The 22,861-nt window shown below is 37.9% G+C and overlaps 3 protein-coding genes and 2 pseudogenes across 31 annotated transcripts in view; 3 read left to right on the top strand and 2 right to left on the bottom strand.

Moving 5' to 3' along the window:
- The first annotated feature begins 1,656 nt into the window (after positions 1–1,656).
- Positions 1,657–3,110, top strand: LOC138332716 (uncharacterized). Its single transcript, XM_069280707.1, has 2 exons — positions 1,657–1,737; positions 2,058–3,110. The coding sequence occupies exons 1-2, from the start codon at positions 1,657–1,659 to the stop codon at positions 3,108–3,110; spliced, it is 1,134 nt and encodes a 377-aa protein (XP_069136808.1).
- Positions 3,111–3,155: 45 nt separating this feature from the next.
- On the top strand, positions 3,156–3,905 carry LOC138332715 (uncharacterized). Its single transcript, XM_069280706.1, has one exon. It carries the CDS (start codon positions 3,156–3,158, stop codon positions 3,903–3,905), a length of 750 nt encoding a protein of 249 aa, XP_069136807.1.
- A 1,478-nt stretch (positions 3,906–5,383) lies between these two features.
- Positions 5,384–9,819, bottom strand: LOC138333962 (uncharacterized; annotated as a pseudogene).
- Positions 9,820–14,077: 4,258 nt separating this feature from the next.
- On the top strand, positions 14,078–15,501 carry LOC138333961 (uncharacterized; annotated as a pseudogene).
- A 3,195-nt stretch (positions 15,502–18,696) lies between these two features.
- The window catches only part of LOC138333957 (uncharacterized), a 138,630-nt gene continuing 134,465 nt past the window's right edge, over positions 18,697–22,861 (bottom strand). For all 29 annotated transcript variants that reach the window (XM_069282655.1, XM_069282666.1, XM_069282670.1 and 26 more), the window contains one exon: positions 18,697–20,385. Coding sequence is in view for 6 of the 29 variants with exons in the window: in XM_069282666.1 (XP_069138767.1) it covers positions 20,342–20,385 (44 nt within the window). In the remaining 23 variants the exon portion in view is untranslated. The remainder of the gene's footprint in view (positions 20,386–22,861) is intronic.

Genomic DNA, 22,861 nt, shown 5'->3' with positions numbered 1-22,861 from the left:
TGGCTAGGTCCTGGATTCGAACCCCAACTTGATCTAATGCTAATTTTCATAACGCGGTCGTTTTGTTTCCCAATGTCTTCCTAATTACTGCGCGTCGGTTGATTATCACTGCGCCAGACGGCAAAACAGCGACATGAATCTTCACTGTTAACATACATGTAGTTTACGCATAGTTGTTTAGCACGTTGATAAGTCAAAGACCCACTATTAGTGGAGCAGATAAGTGCAGAAATATGGCCAAATTGTGCACATTATGATTAAAGCATGAAACTTGGCACAAATGAAGTTTAGGGCCATAGCGAATTAGCCTTATGACGTCACTGGCGACCATTTTCCAAGATGGCGGCCAATTTTTTTTAAAACCTCAATTTAGATCAATAATAAGCAATGTTTCTGATTTTAAAAATTTAAAATGAGTAAATCCTCTAAAAAAATCAATCTATTACGGGGTTTTAATCGATGTTGGCAGCCATCTTGGAAAATGGCCGCCGTTGACGTCATCAGAAAATGTCGCTTAATGCTACATTTAAAAAATAATAAAGTCAAAAATTCATTAAGTCATTTAAACATTTGTGGAGAAGGTTTAAGGGCGAAAAATTTCAGAAAAAACGTAACAATAAATCTGAAATGGGGTTTACAATTAATCTGAAATGGGATTTTTAAGTGTTTTTGGCGGCCATCTTGAAAAATGGCCGCCAGTGACGGCGTATAAATGTCTATAAATTCTTTTTATTTAGTAACAAAATGTTTCTTAATTCATTTTCAACATTTTAGTATCATTAACGAAGGAACAAGTTTAAAAAATGAATTAATCCTCTAAAAATCAATCTATTACGGGGTTTTAATCAATGATGGCGGCCATCTTGGAAAATGGCCGCCATTGGCATCATCAGAAAATGTCGATAAATAATATCTTTAAAAGACAATAAAGTCAGTAATTCATTCAATCATTTAAACATTGTTTCAGAAGGATTGAGGGCAAAAAAAATCATAAAAAAGACCTACAATTGATCTGAAATGGAGTTTTAAAGTGTTTTTGGCGGCCATATTGGAAAATGTGACGTCATATGGATAATTCGCCATGGCCCAGAGGCCAAAAATTTTTCTTTTGGCCTAAACTTCATTTGTGCCAAGTTTTATGCTTTTATCATAATGTGCACGAAATATGCACTTATCTGCCCCACTATATAGAATTGTAGCGGGATTGAACTGGGTCGATCATCGGTGACCAGGGTAGCTCAGTCTGTAGAGCATTCGGTTAGTGTTCGGAGGGTCCCTGGTTCGAATCCCGGTCTGGTTGACGCCCAACTAAATAACCTACAGTGGTCGCGGGCGAAGACTTCGAGTAAGGAGGGAGGAGTGTAGCGGGACCAACCACTAGGTCGATCATCGGTGACCAGGTAGCTCAGCCGGTAGTGTTCGGAGGGTCCCGGGTTCGAATCCCGCTCGCTCTTGCCGCTACATTTTCTCCTCTCCTGTTACAGACTAATAAATACAGACTTTCTCTATATATATTAGTGTACGGTGGGTCTTACCAGCGTGCTAAACACCTATGGTTTACGCAAGGAATTCTGCATTTGGTTGGTGATATACATGTAACCTCATTTTTATTAAATAAATATCTCATAAATTACATCTATCGATGATGAATAGGAAATGGGGGTTCTACGCCACCCCGTCCCTCCCTCTATATTTATAGTAAATCCCTCCCTGGCGGGATGGATTGGTGAGGGACCAGTGAGGGATGAGGGACTGACCTCTTGACCTTTCATAGGAATTTCCTGAGGGAGGATGACCTTTATTGAGATCATCTTATTTACATATGTGGAGGGACCGGTGCTATTTTTATGTACATTGCGTCAGCCGTACTGTAATCCTCCTAACAAGTCGAGACCTGTCCGCTTTCATCATGGTTATTTTTTGTTTGGTCTTTCATGGTATAAGAAGCACTATGTCATGCTATATAAATACTTTCAGTTACTCTATTTTCATTTCTAAATCATGAGTTGGAAGGATCACGTGAAAGGCATCTACTTTGACTTAAATAACCCAATTAGCTATGCAGGGCCAGAAAAAGCTACAGATATTTAAGAAAAGAAGGAAAGTACAAGGTTGGTCTTCATACCATTCGTCGCTTCCTTCAGGACATCGACGCCTATAGCTTACAACGTCCGCTACGATACAAGTTTAAGACTAGGAAAGTAATATCTCAAGGTATTGATGTCTTATGGGACGTAGACCTTGCCGACGTGTCCAACCTTGCAAAAGAAAACGATGGAATACGATATTTATTTGTTGCCATTGACGTGTTTTCACGTCATTTATGGGTGGCTCCATTGAAAAATAAACACCACGAGTCCATCATAGACGGATTCAAAACAATATTCAGTCAAGGAAGAAAACCAGAAGAGGTGAGATCAGACCCAGGTAGCGAATGGAAAAATAGATGGGTCAAACAGTTTCTAGACAAACAAGGAGTACAACATTACGTCACCCATAACCCTACACACGCAAACTATGCCGAAAGAGTAATCAGAACATTGAAAACGCTGATGTACCGCTATTTCACTCACAATCGGACTCACCACTACTTGGACGTTTTACAGGATATTGTCAGGAATTACAATGACCGACCTCACAGCGCTTTAGATGGGAAATACCCTGATGATATCGTAAAGTCGAACGAAGCACTCCTGTGGAAACACTTCTATGTCGATTCTAAGAGGCCAAGAAGGGTGAGCAGAAAGACAACTACAAAGCCTTTCAAGTTCAAAGTAGGTGATGTGGTGCGTATTTCGAGCACAAGACGAACTTTTCAAAGAGATTACGAACAAAAATGGACAGAGGAAGTGTTCACTATTAAAACACGATACTTACGCCAAGGTATACCTATCTACAAAATCATAGACTATGATGGAGATCCAATAACAGGAACATTCTACAATATCGAGCTACAAAAGGTTAGTAAAGGGAGAGACGATCTGTTTAAGGTGGAGAAAATTTTGAAACGACGTAAGAGAAATGGAATAAAGGAAGTTTACGTGAAATGGCTCGGCTATCTTAAGAAATTTAATAGTTGGATTAAAGAAAGCGACGTGCAAAGCCTATAAAAGAGAGATCATTACGACTCTGTTTTCAGTTTTTATTCGTCAGCCATGCAGTCCATATCGTGCCCAGAGTGTAAAAGAAGTTTCTCACGCAGAGATGCTCTCTCCAGACACATGAAAACCATCCACGGAGGCAGTCAACCATATCCACAAATCACTCATGCGTATCCACCACCACCACCACCACCACCACCACATAGCACTCCTACACCACCACCACCACCACCATCACCACATATCACTCATACACCACCACCACCACATATCACTCATACACCACCACCACCACCACCACTACCACCACATATCACTCATACACCACCACCATCACCACCACTACCACCACATATCATTCATACACCACCACACCACCACCACCACCACCACCACCACCACCACATACACCACCACCACCACATACCACATATCATACACCACCACCACCACATATCACTCATACACCACCACCACCACCACCACATATCACCACATATCACTCATACACCACCACCACCACCACATATCACTCATACACCACCACCACCACCACCACCACCACATATCACTCATACACCACCACCACCACCACCACATATCACTCATACACCACCACCACATATCACTCATACACCACCACCACATATCACTCATACACCACCACCACATATCACTCATACACCACCACCACCACCACCACCACCACCACTACCACCACCATCACCACCACCACCACCACCACCACCACCAACAACAACAACAACAACAACAACAACAACAACAACGGGATTTTGTTTTTAAACATCCCTTCACAGCTAACGTGTCTGGCCCTACTTCATGTGGTAAAACCTATTTCGTCAAGACTTTACTTCAAAAGTGTTTGACCAACTTAACACCAATTCCGCAGAGAATTTTATGGCTCTACAAAAGATGGCAGCCTCTGTATGACGTCATCAAAACAACTGTCTACCCTTCAGTAGAATTTGTTCGGGGTATACCTCTTGATTTAGATCAAAATTCGTTCATCGATCCGAACATGAGAAATATAATCATTCTTGACGATTTAATGTCAACGGCCTCCAAGGACCCAAGAGTCAATGAGTTGTTTACGGAGGGGAGTCATCATAGAAACCTTTCCGTCATCGCCATTAATCAGAACTTGTATTACAATAAAGACCCTACACAAAGGAGGAATTGTCACTACTTAGTGATATTTAATAACCCCGTTGAGAGATAACAAATTATGACGTTGGCACGGCAAATGTATCCGGAGAATCCACAGCATTTAATCAGACACTTCAAAGAATCTACAAGTATACCTTATGGGTATTTATTGGTGGACCTGAAACCCACAACTCCCGAATCTCTACGTCTACGTCGTAATGTTTTCACGGAAGAGCCTATAAAAGGACCGGTTTCTGTTTCAACGAATCATTTTGAGAAGAACACTCCAACCGTACAGACGTATTCGGAAGAATCTGAAGAAGACACGATGAAACATTCACTTGAGGAACCACATAGCAGTACAATCAGCTGTGGAGATTGTGGTATTGTGTTTGAAAACTTACATGACCTTCAGAAACACATAAAAAGTTGGTGTCCCGATAGATACTCATTAAAAAGAGGAATGACTGAGGAAGAAGAGTTACCTCACAAAAAAGTTAAAATAGACAGACTTATCTCCGAAGATAATGAATCCACGACAGAGGCACACGATGAAGAAGATAATGTATTTGCACATTTTGTAGAATTAGCTAGAGAGAACAACGAAGAGCGTTGGCAAAAGAAAGTGGAGAAATATGAAAATGAAGGAATGTCGAGCTCTGACGCTAAAGCTAAGGCTGACATGAAATTTAAGGACGATGACCTTAAGGAGTTCTTTGATTCCTATAAGACACTTCTATACAACCTGTTGCAGTTAAAGCATGGGAGATTACACACAGAGGTGATGGAATCCCTCGAAAACTACATAGACGATGGTATGGACAGAGAAAAGGCCATTCGAGTGACTCTCAGACGGTTCCATCATCGAATGGAAGACTACTTTACAAACAACACTGATGACGAGGAATCAGAGGGATCAGATGAGGAGGATGAGGATGAAACTGAAGACGATGATAGCGAAACTGATGATTAGATATTCCTCGTGGACGTTCTCGGTGTATTTTTGTACAAAACATCAGGGATGTGTGTAAATTTTCTATTGTTTCTGTAAATAAAATGTGTAAATATGTCTAATGTTTTTTTGTTATTTTATCAATAGAGGAGGATACCATCGACAATTTTAAAGATTTTATTACAATAGACAAGCAAAACACAAATAGTACAAAATGAATGAACAATAAGAGCCAACATTTCATTGTATGTACAAGCTAAGATACTTTAGGCGTAACATATACAAACGTTTATTATATTTACAAACAATAAAAAGAGTAGCTGTTTTAAGCTTAGACTTTACAATAGTTTATTTTACTTACAAGCAGTGATAAAACTTAAGACTTACTCTATACAAAATTCCTCTGCATTAGTAGGTAACTGGAATGACAGTATCATATATGGTGGAACTTTGACTCAAAAATTGATGACTATTAGATACATGTTTAATAAAACTGAAAGCATGAAATGGTTCATCATTGTGGAATTTTAAAATGACCATAAGCCAAGCTGTCAATGCCTGTGAAATAACGTTTGCCATCGTAAGGAGACAAACTGGTTTTGTTAACAGTAATACTGTAAAGTTGATGGTCAAAACTACGTATAAGGTTCACATGTTTTATGTTTACAACTACTTTGGTTAGACAGACAAAGTAAGTAAGCTTGATGTCTCAAATGTTTTTCAATGACGCTTTTCTTCACTCCCTTGGCCGTACGTTTTTCTATACCCCCACATGTCAGGCTGTACATTTGTGGTTTTAATCCAACAAACTGATCCATGATTTGACCTTTACATTCGTCCTTCATTTTACCGTGGACTTTGCAATTCTTCATGCTGTATAAAGGACTATCTTTCGAAAAATTACTTCTGTCAAACAAGTTGGCGTTGTCATGCATGTCTTTGTACCAGTCAGGTGTTTCTATGCAATATGCCAGTGAGTCAGTGTCAGTAAAGACCAACTCGGCTTTAGATCCATACATTTGTTTGATGAAGTCATAATGAAAATGATACACAAAAATCTTTGTGACTTCTAGAATACAGAATCCAGCATAAATAGGTCGATTAAAAACGATATTTGTTTTCTTCATGTTGACGGCTACGAAATCTTCGTTAAAGATTTTGAAAGACTGAAAACTTGGCTTGGCACAGACCTTTCGCCGCCGTTTTGGTGTATTTACCAACTCTACACTGACTCTCTTTCTCATGTTTTCTATTGTTTTGCCGAAAACGGAGTTATTCATGAGTTTGAAAAAGTCTTTTTCGAAATTGTTTCTAGCGACCAGTCTTTTAGCAGTATTAAAATCAATGTAAGGCTTCAGCCATGCCGATTGAGTGAATTCAATGACTCGGTGAATTTTCGTGAGAATCATACCTTTTGAAAGGTAATATTTCAAGTTCCTGTAATGGAGGACATACTGCTGCTTGGAACAGAGATTTGGAACTAATTTTCTGGACGGTTTTCCCTTAATGTTTAATTTCTTCCTAAGGTTTTGAGAATCTGGAGAGAGCATGTCTTTTGTTACACATGTGTTCTCGGGGGCTAATGGGTAACAATTATGTTCATCGTGTAAGGATGTCGGGTATTGAAGGTCAACTTCCAAAATGTATCCCGTTTCTGAGTTGTCGTCAATGTTACAAATGTCCAATTGGTCAATTTGTTCAGGTGTTAACCACAAAAAGTCTTTCTCTGGTAATACCTCAGACATGCTTGTACCATACAAATTGTTCGTGTCTAGGTACGTAAGTGTTTGGTTTTGAAGGGTCATAGCCCGGTGCTTTGGGGTTATTTGCCTGGGCAAATTTCTTTGAAATCATTGATACACCACCACAAACACCCTTTTCAACCATTAAGACCATGTCAATATCATCCAAAAGCTGAAGTTCTACCCCGGTCATTTTTAACATGGCTTCCCAGGAAAATCCAGGAGCCGTGTAGTAGTGTGCTGGGTTCAGGTGATAATAGTTATGACTAATGGCGCGGAAGTTTTCAAACACGTCTGCCAGCAGCAATACGTCCGTCTTTAGGTATAGGTCATGATACTCACCAAAACATGTCATGTCAAATGTTTGCCATACTGATTGTGCGTGTTTGTAGTCTGTGTCTGACAAACCCCTTTCTGCTAGTTTATTGTAAAACTTGTGTTTCCCGGGCAAGTTTTTTTCATCAAACTTTTCGGGTGATGTCGCGTAATCGTATGGATACACCCCTTTCCTGAGAAGAAGTTCAAGATGTTGTTCATCGGGAAAGTGTTTTGACAAGTTTGAAAATTTACCCATTCCGTCTACTGCAAGATTTGATACCAGTGTATCAAGAGAAACAGTCAGAAATTGTAAGGAATATATGAATCTCAGATTCCCAAAGAGAATGACATATACTTCTCCATATTGTTGGGAATACAAGACAGGGGTTTGGATTTAAATTTTCCCGCCGATTCCATCAACAGATGCATGTTATAACCTCGTAAGTTATAAAATATCACAGGAATGTAAAACTTTGATCCCTGTGATCTTTTGCCTTGTCGAAACTGAAACTGGAAGTTACAGTTACTGTGGCTTGCGCCTCTAAATGATCCGTTTAGATGATCGTGATCTCGAACTCTGTCATCTCCTAATTCCTTTTGACAAATGTGACATGTAGTTGCATGTTGAAAGGATGACTCTTCGTACTGTGTCAAGCTCATTGGTTTTACATTCTGCAAAACATCACAAATAGTTTCTTCTTCCTGGATTAATTGTTTGAAAAAGTTATCGACTACATCAGGACCTCGATAGACCTGTGCGGGTTTAGATAGTTCGTCTGAGGAACATTTCACCATGTAAGAAAAGCCTGAAGGTTCGTGTTTTTGGTATCGTGTCGTAGACGATGTGTTCGGGTCAGGCTCACATGTGCTAACGGGGCGAACAAAACTTTCAAAGTCGGCATAAATCACGAAAGGGACCTTAAGCTGTTTATGAATTTGATTAAATTTGACCCACTGTTGTTCTTCCTTTGTAGAAAAACTCAGCTTTTGTGGGCCGTGTTGGGAGCAGTACGGAACATGATCAACTAAAAGCTGCTGTGTCGTGTAGCCATGGAGACAATAGTCACAATAAAAAGTTTTACATTTATGTGCGGTTCGGTCCCCGAGCAAACGGCTGAGATTTCTAATGAGACAGTAATGTCTGCTTTCCCCTTTTGAAAACAATAGGAGATTCACATGTTTAGTGCTTCGAAGATCAGTCACGTATAATGGATATATTTCACCCCCTTCTAAACCAAAAACATTGATGGAGATGTCATTTTGTGTTTCAAACTTCGAGACTTGAGACAAAGGAAGTGGAAATTCAATACCATCTATATTTAACTCCGATTCGTATTGGGTATAATTTGACACGCGGTTTGGGTGGTTTTCAAAGGGAAAATGATGAATGGAAGCTAAGACTGACTAGAGGAAACAGGTCTGTGTTTTGTATGTTAAGAACGGCCTTTTTCTTTTGAATATTTGATGGCAGGGGGATATAACTACTACCCTCAAGTGGCGTTTACTCTACGGTATTAACTTCTAATTTCAAAATTTTGTCTATTGTCCACCCACTCCCATCCCGCTCGAAATTTTGATATGCATTATGTAGGTTTTGGAAAGCCTCAGCGAGTTGTACTTTTAATTGGGATACATTTGTAAATGTTTGATTAACGGACGTGAAGCATGAATGGCTTCATTGTTTTGGTCATACTTTACAAATTTTATATTTAAAAAGCGTGATGAACCATTTCATACCTTTGACATTTTGCAGCCTTTCTTCTAATATGTCTTTGATTATTATTTGATTGTCTCTAAAAAACTGCAACACATCCCATAGGTTTCCCGGGTTTGGTTCTAATGTCTCTGTTTGTGCCGTACCATCCAGTGCAGAGATACCAGCACCCTGCTGATTGCGAGTTTTCCATGAATCACGTCGCTTCACACACCTTTCACATACATCAGTTCTGTCACCATAGAAACGTTCTGGGAGAGGTCGATGACACCATTTACATTCTCTCCCTTGTTCACCACACTGTTGACAGAAATTTTTTCCCTGGGAGCAGATCTTTATGCTCCATACACCAGTTACATTTATTCTTTGTGTTAGTCTCCGATACAATTACTTCATTGACTATTTTCCTTTCTTTTAAAACTGGAATATCGCCATCCTCATTTCGTGCAGCACTAGCTTCAGACGTTGAACCTGCTTTCCTTTTTCCCTTTATATACTGAATCACAGGTATATTTTCTTGTGGTTTTTTACATATCTTTCAAAGTTATCTTTCCTGTTAAAACTCACACGGCAATGCGAACATGTATATTTAATAGAATCGCCATGAAATGTCCTTTTATGTCTGAGCAAATGGGATTTTTGTTTAAAACATTTATCACAGATATTGCATTTGTTTTCATCGGATTTATTGGTACTGGAAGGAGCAGTCCTATTGTCAGTAAGGAGGGCGAGACGTCGGAGACTTAATTCTGTATCCGTAGATAATCCATTGCAAGTAGCCCACTCATCTACATTCTGTATTGTGTACATACGACCCCTGTCCATCTTACAGTTCACCTGTGTAGATATAGATGTATACACATTGACAGTTAGCGAGATAATGACACTCTACAGGTAAAGTTCCGCTCGACAGGTTTTCACTTTTTCACTGTTTGTCCCAATCTGTATGTTTCACCTGTATTTTATCCACCGTGTATATACACACGTCTGTACACCTGGAGCGATACTTTTCTACTGATAGGTAAATGTTACTTCTTATTACTTACATAAAGGCAACGGAAAAACCAACAGTGACTAAAAATAACCATGATGAAAGCGGACAGGTCTCGACTTGTTTGGAGGATTACAGTACGGCTGACGCAATGCACATAAAAATAGCACCGGTCCCTCCACATATGTAAATAAGATGATCTCAATAAAGGTCATCCTCCCTCAGGAAATTCCTATGAAAGGTCAACAGGTCAGTCCCTCATCCCTCACTGGTCCCTTACCAATCCATCCCGCCAGGGAGGGATTTACTATATATATATAGAGGGAGGGACGGGGTGGCGTAGAACCCCATTTCCTATTCATCATATCGACAATGAAACTCTTAGCCTAGGTGCGCAAGATCATGTTCAGCCATTGTTTATATATTCATATTGTTTCGGGAATATCAACAATATTTAACAGGTCTTGACATATCAGCACTTTTCCTGTGCCTATTTTTATATCATAATCGATAATTCTTATAAATTTCATGACATTATATTAGGCCTACATATATACCCACCTGTTTCCCGTGAATTGATCAGCTATCAGACGGTTCTCTCTTACTATTCCTAGTTCGATGGGCACGAATCGGTCGTCTACACACTCGGAATATATTCGGAACAAACTCGGTGTGAATCCGTATGTCAGTCAATCATTGACGATTTAATATGGAGCAAGCGTTGAGTTTATATCAATTTGGACCCACCAGAGTGCCTCCATCGACCATTTCTAGACGTTTTAGTCATCGAGATCAAAAATCAGTAAAATTCATATTAAGCTCGCCGAGACAAAAATTCTACCCCAAGTAGTTTTAGCGGCAAAAATTTTTTCACAAAAACAGTTTTCTAGAAAGAGCAATAATTTTCCTTTCAAAATCATTCTAAACAACTATACAGATAGCGTCGCTACTGAAACGATATACAGCCGCGTTCACAATAACATATATTACAATATGGCCTTTGATTATTTTTCATAGTATTTCTACATAAATTTCGAAAAGGCAAATATTTACCCTGAATATGCTACTTTAAAGAATGTAATTTATTCTTTTAAATTGTGCTAGCTGGCACCTTTTGTCAATAAGTGAGAACAGCCATGTTTCTTCTTTCGATCTTGTAAGAATCCTACAGCTGTTCGCACGGAACACGTGAAAGCATGCTATTCAGAGATGTCTTTCTATTTAACTGTGCATCGCTCTAGCCTCATACTCCACTGGCATGGATGATTCATGGTTGATTGAACCGCACTACGTTACTATTCTACTTTGTTTTACCGACATGTACTGATGTATTGTTAGCACATTATCTACATGTATATATTTTAATATTGGATTCGCAGAAGACTTGCGGGGTAAAATCTAACAGTATTTTCTTATTTTTCCCACATCATTTTCTTTGGACATTCATATTCCATGATTGAGCATCTTCGATGAGCATTGCTATATGTTTAACCCACATACACTTATCCATTCTACAGGGATCTGAGGATTAGTTACAGTTTACATAATTTAGACCTACCAGAGTGCCCGTTAAAACCATTTTTGGATGACGTTTTAAAGGTCTAGATCAAAAATTGGTAAAAATCATACTCTACAGTATTAGTTATATAGTCAGTTAATGACCCCATATAAAGGCATAGGGGGTCAGTAAGTAAGATTTATAAAAGCGAGGGCGTAGCCCAAGCCTCCTATATGCGTAAAGGATGAAAAACTCCCTGGCTTAAAAATTTCTAAACCCCCCCCTCCCCCAAGCTTTAGGGGCTAACAAATCATTTTCTAGCACGTCTTCATAAAATCGATAGAGCGATAATTTCAGAGCAAAATCATCCTACACAACCATACTAAGTGTTCTCCGCTTCCTATGCCCCTGCAAAATTATGACATCTGTAATTGTCCGCCTCACTGGGGTGACAGTACCGTTATATACCTGTATTGTTATTCAAACGTTGACAGATGTCAACAGCTAGTTTTATGTATGATCCCCGATATTTTGACTTTCATAAAAATCTTGGTATATTCTTGATATTTCGACTTTCGTAAAAATCTTGGTATATTCTTGATATTTCGACTTGCGTAAAAATCTTGGTATATCTTCAATATTTCGACTTTGTGTAAAACCATGTTGTCATTCAGCCTGGTTCCCAGAGGTATGAACAATGACCCCAATGATTATGAACAATGTGGGAAGTATTAATGTTTTTAATACGTTATTAAGATAGGGGATGGGAGCCAAGTATATTTTGTAACATAAGCTATCAGTGTAGTGAATGTACCACCCACCTTCTATCCCCTGGCTCCCTAGGGGATGCCGGGGAAGGGAGATTGAATCATGTGCCTTTGCACTTAGAGGTGATGGTTATTACCACATTGACACCCCTGCCCCCAGGTGATGGAGGGGGTATGGCACTTGAGTGACAGTGGTAAAGAGCCTATCAATGTTGTGGTCATTCACTACATTGACCAATCAAATCCTGTTGTAGTAAATGGAGTTTAGGACTCAGGGTCCATCTTAGACAACAGGATCACTCTATAGCAGCGAGGCGCGGCGATAAGGCGTTTATTCATAATGGCGTGCTAGCTGTAGCGTAAAATTTTTTTGGGTTAGATTCTCTAAAAATTAAACCAATAACTCCATAATGAGTGAAGTAGACTCAGATGACAGTTCATCCCAGGTTGACATTGATGATTCAAAAAGAGTACGCATTTGGGCGGCTCATAAAAAGCTATCAGTCTCAACTGTGAAAATTTTACTGGAATTGGGATATACAAGTTTGGAGGCCCTTGCTAATTTACAAGAAAAAGACTTGCAGGATGTAGGTCTGCCTATTGGGCAAGTACGTCTTATCATAAAATCAGTGGAACAGACTTTTCCAGCAAAAAATCCACGGATGGAAAACCCTGTGCTGGAAAAGATGATGATTCGCCTGTACATGCAGACTCATACATACAAGAGGTTCTAGGAATTCTTCATGAAGTACAGTCTGGCAGTTCCAGGGACTTACCAGCAGCAGACTCGCGGTTACCAGGTAACAGGGCTTTTAATGCAGACATTTTCTCTTGGCAAGATCCCCAAATTTATTTTAAGGCTCTAAAACCAAGGTCTAATAATCACTTTCTTGATATATGTGAATTTGTTGGACATAATGGCACTCCAACTGATGTGATTGTCTCTGAGGGCGAGGGGGGAAAACTAGTTTTTAACACAGGACCAGCTCGTCCAAAATTAGAAAATATCAACCAAGCACAGTGGGCAATAGCTAATATGGCAATTTTAAATAAACTGTTAGAGGATAAAATCCTCATGCACACTGAGATGCTTGATTACTTATCGTATACAACCCGTATACACAATTTGTTTTTAAGTCACGAGCAAGTGTCTGTTTTCCTGTATGATCGGGAGTACAGAAAACTCCAGCATCAGTACTCTTTCCGTTGGGGAACAGATGTTCCACATCTGATGGTAGTGCATCTAAAGCAGAGACAGCCACGTCAGTCTGGTAACCAAGGTTTAAAATCGGGTGGTCGACACCATGATTTTGGTGCTTATCAGCGGGGGACACATAAAGGAGGTGGCAATCCTGTTAAGTATGTCACTCATGATATAGATGGTACAGAAATTTGTAAGAGATATAATGCTCAAGCAGGTTGTCCTTTAGTGAACTGTAAGTTTAGCCATGTGTGTGGTGTACCTGGGTGTGGGCAGAAGCACACAGCTTTGACCCACACTAAGGCAAAAAACTTGTAGTTCCGAAAACAGTCACAACAAAAGCCCTATGCCTTCCTGCCTGGGACGAAGAATTGATTGATGATATTGACAGGGAGTACCTCCTTAAAGGTATTCGTGATGGCTTTGACATCATAGATCCTGATTCTGTTCCTTTACCAGTTGAAATGCATAATCATAAATCTGCTCATCCAAATGGTCCGCTATATGCTGAAGCCACAAAGCAAATTCAAAATGAAATTGACAATGGAAATTACATTAAGACGGATAAAAAGCCGTGTATTGTTAGTCCCATTGGCGTCATACCTAAATCTGATGGTGGTGTACGTCTTATTCATGATTGTAGCAGACCATTAGGACAAGCTGTAAATGATTATGTATCAGGTTTTGATAAACAGTCATTTCAAACTTTAGATAGTGCTAAGGCTCTGATGACACAAGAGTGTTTTATGGCAAAAATTGATTTAAAAGCAGCTTACCGATCAGTAAATATCAGTCAGCATAGTCAATCAGTGACAGGATTAAAATGGAAACTTGATGGCAGTATTCAATACTTGTATGATTCAAAAATTCCTTTTGGGTCCAGATTAGGACCAGGCATATTTAATCGCTTAACCCAGGCAGTTAGGCGTATGGCAGAGCGGCGTGGGTTTTCCATTGTGGCATATATAGATGATTTCTTTCTGTGTGAGAAGACGCATGAACGTTGTCAAGAGGCTATGAATTTTCTTGTGAATCTTTTGCGTAAGCTTGGATTTCAAATTAGCTGGTCAAAAATGGCTGGTCCTTCCCAAACGCTTACATTTTTGGGTGTGGAACTTGATTCAGTACATATGGAAATGCGTCTTCCCCAAGAGAAATTAGTTGCTTTAAGGGCAGAGTTGGACAAATTTGCAAGGCGAAAGCGTGTGTCTAAACGACAGTTACAATCATTGGCGGGCAAACTTAGTTGGGCAGCAACTGCGGTGATCGGCGGGCGAGTATTCCTCCGCAGAATCATTGATGCTTTTTGCACCCTTCGAAATGGCGATCACAAAATGTATATGCGAGGCGACATTTTATATGATGTTAATTGGTGGCGTTTGGTGGCGTGTAGGCTTGAGTGCCTTTAATGGCGTAGCTATGCTGTTAGATGACGATTCCCCTCCCGCGGTCATTTATACAGATGCGTGCAATGATGGTGGCGGAGGTCACTGGGGGGATGACTGGTTTTATTGTAACTGGGATATTGACCTACCTCATGTCAGTTCTTTGCATATAAACCAAAAAGAAATTCTGTCTGTGTTAATTGGAGCACAGCGATGGGGACATCTTTGGTGTAATCAGCGTGTTTTTGCGTATTCTGATAACTCTGTTACAGTGGCGTGCGTAAATAAAGGTTCATCGCGAAACCCTTTTATCATGGAATGTATTCGTAAACTTTTCTGGTTATCTGTAAAATATAACTTTAGGCTCAGTTGTCGTCATATACCAGGAGAGTATAATGTTAGAGCTGACACAATTTCCCGTCTGACTGAGGGGAATAACCTTTTTGAGGCATGGGCATATAATGTCTCATATCTTGTTCATGCATCATGGTATGTTGGCCACCTCTCGTCAGCGGTCCTTTCTTATTTCTTCTCCAGGTCGCTCTACAGCAATGGAGCAGTGCCTGGACCATCGTGTGCTAGAGTTTCGGGGTAACAGCTTGGCAGAATCTACAAAACGTACATATCGAACATACTTATCTGCATATTTGCGGCTCTGCGCTTCTCTTCAGATTCCTTGTGTCCCAATAAGTACAAAAAATTTGGCGCGATATGTTGCATATTTATCCAACACATGTGCCTTTTCTTCTCTTCGCAATTATTTGGCGATTGTTCGTCTTGTTCACCTTGAAGCAGACTATAATAACCTGTAGATTCTTATTATCTCAAGAGTATACTGCGCGGGGCAAGGCGTGTCCTAGGTGATAGCACCAAAGCAAAATTACCTATTACAGTACAGATGCTTTTTAGTATTTTTCATCAACTAGACCTCACTCAGCATTTTGACATTACATTTTGGGCTGTATGCTTGACAGCTTTTTTCTCTTTCTTTCGTAAGTCCAATTTACTTGTTGATTCAATCAATAGCTATGACTCCTCTAAGCATCTTAGTAGACATCACATTACTTTTTCTCCAGAGGGTGCAAGAGTGACTGTAACATGGTCAAAAACTATTCAATACCAAGAGAGAGTGTTGTGTATCCCGTTGCCACGCATACCTAATTCTCCGTTATGTCCAAGTCAAGCCCTACTCCTTGTCACACGTCTCTGCCCATCCATCCATGCAGAAACACCAATGTTTACATATCATAGAGGTAAACATGTCAAAGCAATTACATACTCACGCTTTCTTACTCGCTTAAAGCATGTGCTTACCGCCGCAGGGTATGATTGTAACAAGTATGCTGGACACAGCTTTCGTCGGGGTGGGGCAACGTTAGCAATGGAATATGGGATGCCACCTGCAGTCATCCAAGCACAAGGTGACTGGCGTAGTGACTGTTTTCGGCGTTATTTGCAGCCATCTGTGACATATCGTCAACAATTGGCTTCAGTTTTTTCTCAGAAATTGGCTAGTGTAACACATTATGCATAGTTTTCTTGTTAATATATATATATTATATATATATATATATATATATAATTGTGTAGGGATCTTGCCATTTATCAAGCCCTGTTACTTTTCCTGACTATTAACTTTGCAAGTGGAATTCCTATGTGAGAGTGACCTTATACCTATACTAGTCATGTGACTTTACAGTACAGTGTTCAATGGATTAATGGTTACCTGTTGGATATGGCAGAGACATGGTTTATTATGGAATTTTCTGCCAGGGGTGCACATGATGGACAAAGAGCTCGAGTGCACATGATGGACGTTAGATTAAAAAACGATTTAAATGCCGTTTTGTCTATAATGCAGTCTTTGTGAATATAATGCTCTTCATACAAGTACTTACTTCCTACATCTACCAGGTTTGGGGGTATGGAGATTCAGAAGAATAATTTTAATGTATTATGTAATATCATTTATGATGTAATTGCGGTAATCATTACATAACATTAATAAACTGGATCTACTATCCCAAACCTGGTCTTTGTGTTGGTTTCAGACCCGTGATTAATGGAAGTATTAATGTTTTTAATATGTTATTAAGATAGGGGATGGGAGCCAAGTATATTTTGTAACATAAGCTATCAGTGTAGTGAATGTACCAACCACCTTCTATCCCCTGGCGCCCTAGGTATCAGGTGCCTTTGCACTTAGAGGTGATGGTTATTACCACATTGACACCCCTGCCCCCAGGTGATGGAGGGGGGTATGGCACTTGAGTGACAGTGGTAAAGAGCCTATCAATGTTGTGGTCATTCACTACACTGACCAATCAAATCCTGTTGTAGTAAATGGAGTTTAGGACTCAGGGTCCATCTTAGACAACAGGATCACTCTATAGCAGCGAGGCGTGGCGATAAGGCGTTTATTCATAATGGCGTGCTAGCTGTAGCGTAAAAAATTTTTGGCCCACCCTTGGCTACCCATTCCCAATGTTTTAATGTTAATTATTTCTTACTTAATTGTTATATATTCTTGTACCGGTACGTAGTTTATAGTCTATAGATCCAGTTTTACATGCGGAGATTCAGAAGAATAATTTTAATGTATTATGTAATATCATTTATGATGTAATTGCGGTAATCATTACATAACAATAATAAACTGGATCTACTATCCCAAACCTGGTCTTTGTGTTGGTTTCAGACCCGTGATTAATCTTTTATTTTTATCTCATGAAGGGGGCGATTCCATTTTGTTTGACTCAATGAAGGACGTAGATCCACGTATACGTCATTGAGTCAACGTCTTATCGAACACTCGGATTTTGTAATGACACACATCCATTGTATACACTAGGCAGGTGTGAAGTTGGAGCGTGTGTTATGAAAGATTTCGATTATTGTTTCGTCTTGTTGTAGCAGAAGAACTGAATCGAACCCCTGAGCCCGGCACCATAACACTTTCTCTTGGACAAGAAATTTGAGAATAGTTTTTGGTGTCGGGACCTGATGATACTCCACTAGCAATCGCAATATCTCGGATAAATTACCGACAATCTTCGGATTTCGGAAATATATTTCCGAATATCGCCGGAAATGTCTCTGAGATGTTGCGATTGACTCCACCAGGTAACCAAATAATAAAAACAGAGGAGAGATTGAACATTTTTGCGATGATAAATTCCGGGGGTGGATATTACGACAGTGATAGTAACTCCTGGAGTGTTGAGGATGGTCTAATTGATGTATAAATGGAGCGAGTGTTAATTTCAGTAATTTTCAAATAGAAATAAATAATAACTATTCACCTGCCGTGTAGAGCTGTCTCTTCATAAATGTATACAACCCACACATTGAAAACCCAAACCTGCGGAAACTTACACATTAAAAAGCCCATCCCTTGCTTACTCCAGGAATCTCCAACAGATATCCGCCATTGTTTATTTATACAACGGGCAAACCTGTTAATATAGAAAAATGTAGGCGATCAAACTAAACAACTAACTGAAACAAAGTAATACTGGATAGTAAGAATAAGATTCTATTCAAGCAGGTTTAAAAAGAAATTATAATCCAATGTTTTCATTTTTTAAACTTTAGTTTTAATTTAATCTACAAGAATAAAACGACGTTGATAATAGCTGAAATACTCGTTGGTTGCATCATGCAGTATACAGAATAAGTTTCTCCTGGTGGTTGGCACTGATTAAGAATTTACTTCGAACCGCAGCCTTCCAAAACAATGACATTCACACACGCATCGCATTGCTCAAAGGAGAGGTTGTTCCTAAACGCTGAGTGTTATTGGTACAACACCTGCCGATACGTGAAGACGATGACGGAATATAAATAACAAAACAGGCATTAAGATATATTATTTATTTTCATAAATATGCTATTGCTGAGCAAACACTTTTACAAATATAGTTATATTTACATGTAAAATTTAATATATCATGGAATGGATGTAAAATTCGTTTAAGGTGATGTAAAATGAAGGTGAGGTTTAATAAAAATGTTGTAAAAGAAAATGAGCTGACTATCGTAAAACCAAGGCTGACACTATAGTAAAATCAAGATGGATACATGATCATTTTCATAATTTGTAGGTAATTTCTACTTTAACGCTATGAGATATATGCATCAAATATCTTGAAAATCATTTGAAGGTGTAAATATTTAATATATTTTCATTTTAAATTTAAAATATTTCTTTTCTAGATGTTAGTTGTGAGTTTAGATTAAACTATTTCTTTCTCGAATTGACTCCTTGATATAACAATATCATACATGGAAATAGAAATAAGTGTCAAAGACATTTATGTATGTAAATTTCTCACCTTTAAAATCAACGATATTAAATTTAAACTCATTTTGCTCATTTCAAACGATATTTATCAGTACCTTGGAACTATCGGTAAATAACACAGGAATATTACGAAATGGCACCAAACGCAGCACCACACTTCCAAACATCAAAATAATTACCATTACAAAAGAACTGAAATTCGGAAATTAAATCCAATTCTCATTAACATAATTAGTTATCAAGACATCACACAACGGATACAAAGGTGAATAATAACGAAGGCACGTTTAAGTAAAAATATTTATAAGTACATTTTGATTATAAATCATTAATTGAGATTTTAACATAATTTTGAAATATTGGACGGAATTAGCACATTCATTAAAATAAAACTAAAGATTATAAAAACCTAAATTTGATATACCAAAAACTAAATACAATGTATCACAGAAGGTGCTTGGACTGACATATGTTAGTGAAACTCACAGGCACAACATATCTTAATTCTAAACAATCACATTCTTAACGATAAATAACAAATAGTAAACATAGATAAATGTGGTATGAATATGATACGGTATCATTAATTACTTAGTAGAGATAAATTTGATAATCACAGAATTTTTATCACACTAGCCATGTGCGTATAAAATAACGTATATTAAACAAAAATGAAAATCGTATGCTGTAGTATATAACTAATATCAATCCTGTTTCAATGTACATGTTTGTGATTTAATAATTGTTCAGTGTAAGAGAACTTTAGGCATGAGCACTGACAATATCCTTTCGATAACCAAGTTCACAAGCAGGTGGTCGGATAATTAAATTCCTACATAGAAAATTACATACTACAACAATACAATAGTGGAATGGTATACTTATGAAACCGGCTTACTTAAACTTAATACATCTAAAACTGAAAGATTTTAACTGAGTTTTTTCTGAAAGCGTGAACTGTCTGCCACGTGAATTAGTTCTCGTGGGAAAACGACACTATTTCTCATAAATCGATGACGTTATTCTCACAAACAAATGACGTAACAATCAGTACCTGCTCAAAAGATAATAAAACAAGACGACTGCATAACGCAATGAAAGTATAACAATGTCAATACTGGAAATGAACGGACACGTATCAATACTGTTTCGGGCAGATCTTCGGGCTGATCTTGGCAGATTCCTGAGAACTATGGCGAGTGTCACGTGTTCGGTTTATTCGTCCATTTCAAGGATCTTGCTGTATCTGAAATATAAATTAAAACTTATGAGAAAATAAGTTTAAGTATAGAAGATTTGAGCGTCGAAAGTACTTGAGTATCAAGAATTGCACTTCATTATTACAAATTCAATTAATTATTAATTAGTCATCTTTGGTACTATATAAGTTCAATTATTTACAAACTAGAATACTATCATGTTCGGATTCTACATAATGAAAAACATAAACACAAAAATTTGTACTTGCTTTAAAATTCAATTAAAACTATGAAATTAATTTACATAAAATTCATAATGAAGATTCATAATTTACGTAATATTTTGTCTCTTAAATTGAAATAAAATTAAATTAAATCTTAAGTCGTATCCGTCAAATTGTCATCCTATCACCCTTACCACTGTAATACAGAGATAAAATGAGAATGTCTTATTGAATGTAGAAATGAAATGTTGAATGAAATTGAGAAAAAAAAAAACGTGAAAAAATCGAATCTTGAAGTGAAAAAGGTGCCACTTTTCTATCTACCTATCACAAGAGGATCGTAGTATCATGCAGATCGGGTACTGATGGTGTACATTATATTTACCTGTCGACATCTGCTACAATACAATCACACTTTATCTACCTGTAGGTGATTACTAAATCTAAATCCAAGAGCAAAATCTCCAACAAGATTACACACTACACTATGCAAATAGTCACCAAGTGAACCCAAGAGCAAATTCTAAGGTAAAAACATATCATAAAAAAATATCTTTTTACACACTACACTATGTAAATAGTCAACGAGGGTTTTTGTGCCTAAATGATGGTCGAAAAAAAATCATTAAAACAACTTACACACTACACTGTGTGCATATTCACCAAAAATGAAAATTTTTGTGCCTAATCAACATTAGAAGTTTCTATAATTTCTAAGTTTAAAAAAACCGATACCAGTGTAATCTTTCACCGTTTGCTTAGTCTTCCCTTTGGTGTCTGAACGAGAAAACTGGTCGAAACCTATAATGGAAGTCTAGTGATAAGCAACATGAATCAGGCCGGTTTAAAACTATAGCATTATTTCGCTTTTTCCGCAATGCAAAACATTTATTAGTTTCAAATTATCTACTATTAACCTGCCTGCCCAGCAGAAGCATCAAATCTTCTATTAGACAACATATTATTATTAGATAGCTGTTTTTAATCGACTGAATGATACTGGCCAAAGACAACACGAATTGTGGACAAAGTAAGTGATCAAGCAGCCAAGTACCATGATAACAATAGGCATGTGCTTTAATAACTGGCATGTAGGACCGATAAAATCTGGCATGATTAAAGGCAACAGACTAAGCATTGAATAAGGAAGCTTATTCAAAATATGAATATAGCTTGAACGAAGAAGGGCATTGGAACATAAAATTAGCCGCGAGGAATAATTTAAGAACTCAACATTCACAGTTCATTATTGGTATGCGGAAAAGTCGCATAACATGAACATATAAAACATAATACAATGACATTTAAATAATATGAAAGTTTGCAATGAATAAGTAAGATGATAACTATATTCATAATACATGTATTTTAAGTCAACTTCAAAGAATATATCGTCTCTATGTGATTAACAGATAAAATGTAATACTGTTTCTAAACCAAACCTACTATTCCCTGACAGAAATTCAACAAAGTGTCCTTATCACAAAAACCAAGCCATATTTAAAGTGGATTTTTTTTTAAAGTTAAAAATAGTTAAACACCACACCAACGGGTTAATAAACAGCAAACCACAATCCGAACACCAAATCTATCTGGGGGAATCAACAATAAGGTTCGGGATGTTTTTTGAAACCAGTAAAAATCAGAAATTGTCTTTTCATATTAAAGAATCATCTGCCATTATGAGGAATTATTAATTATGACGTAATGCGATAGTGATCGTAACGTCATTTTTAGGGAGAAAACGAAACAAATTTTACTCACAAAATAATGACGTCACAATTGATGCTTTCCCGCAAGGGAGATAACTTAATATGCAAAGACGGAATACTGAATGAATGATATTTATATTTACCTGTTATATATATTGGTGACATAGCTTACGTGTAGAATATTTTTGTTTTACCTAGAATCTAGCATACATATCTCTGTTTATGCATACAAAAGGTAACAACATTCATAATAACCTAGCTAGTCTCTATTACTTGGATAAAACCATATTAATGACTTAAAGAGGGAAATGTAAGGCATGATATAAGAAGAGATTTCGGATTTTGTTTTACAGATTATCTTTATTGGTGAATTTGTTGTTCATATCATTTATATAGTTTTGTTGTATCACATATAATCATGAGATATTCACCTTCTTAAATATGTTCTTAAGGTATTTATATTCCAATTGAACAATACTATACGGGGGGTCTGATATACTAAAATGACGTGTGTAAAGTAACACTAGTCTCACCTTCCGGTGACTGTGACGTCAGATTTAGACGGGACTAATTGACGGAAATCGTAC

This window comes from Argopecten irradians, chromosome 10 (assembly GCF_041381155.1).
Source record: "Argopecten irradians isolate NY chromosome 10, Ai_NY, whole genome shotgun sequence".
Taxonomy (NCBI): domain Eukaryota; kingdom Metazoa; phylum Mollusca; class Bivalvia; order Pectinida; family Pectinidae; genus Argopecten; species Argopecten irradians.
This window is presented reverse-complemented; position numbering and strand designations above follow the sequence as displayed.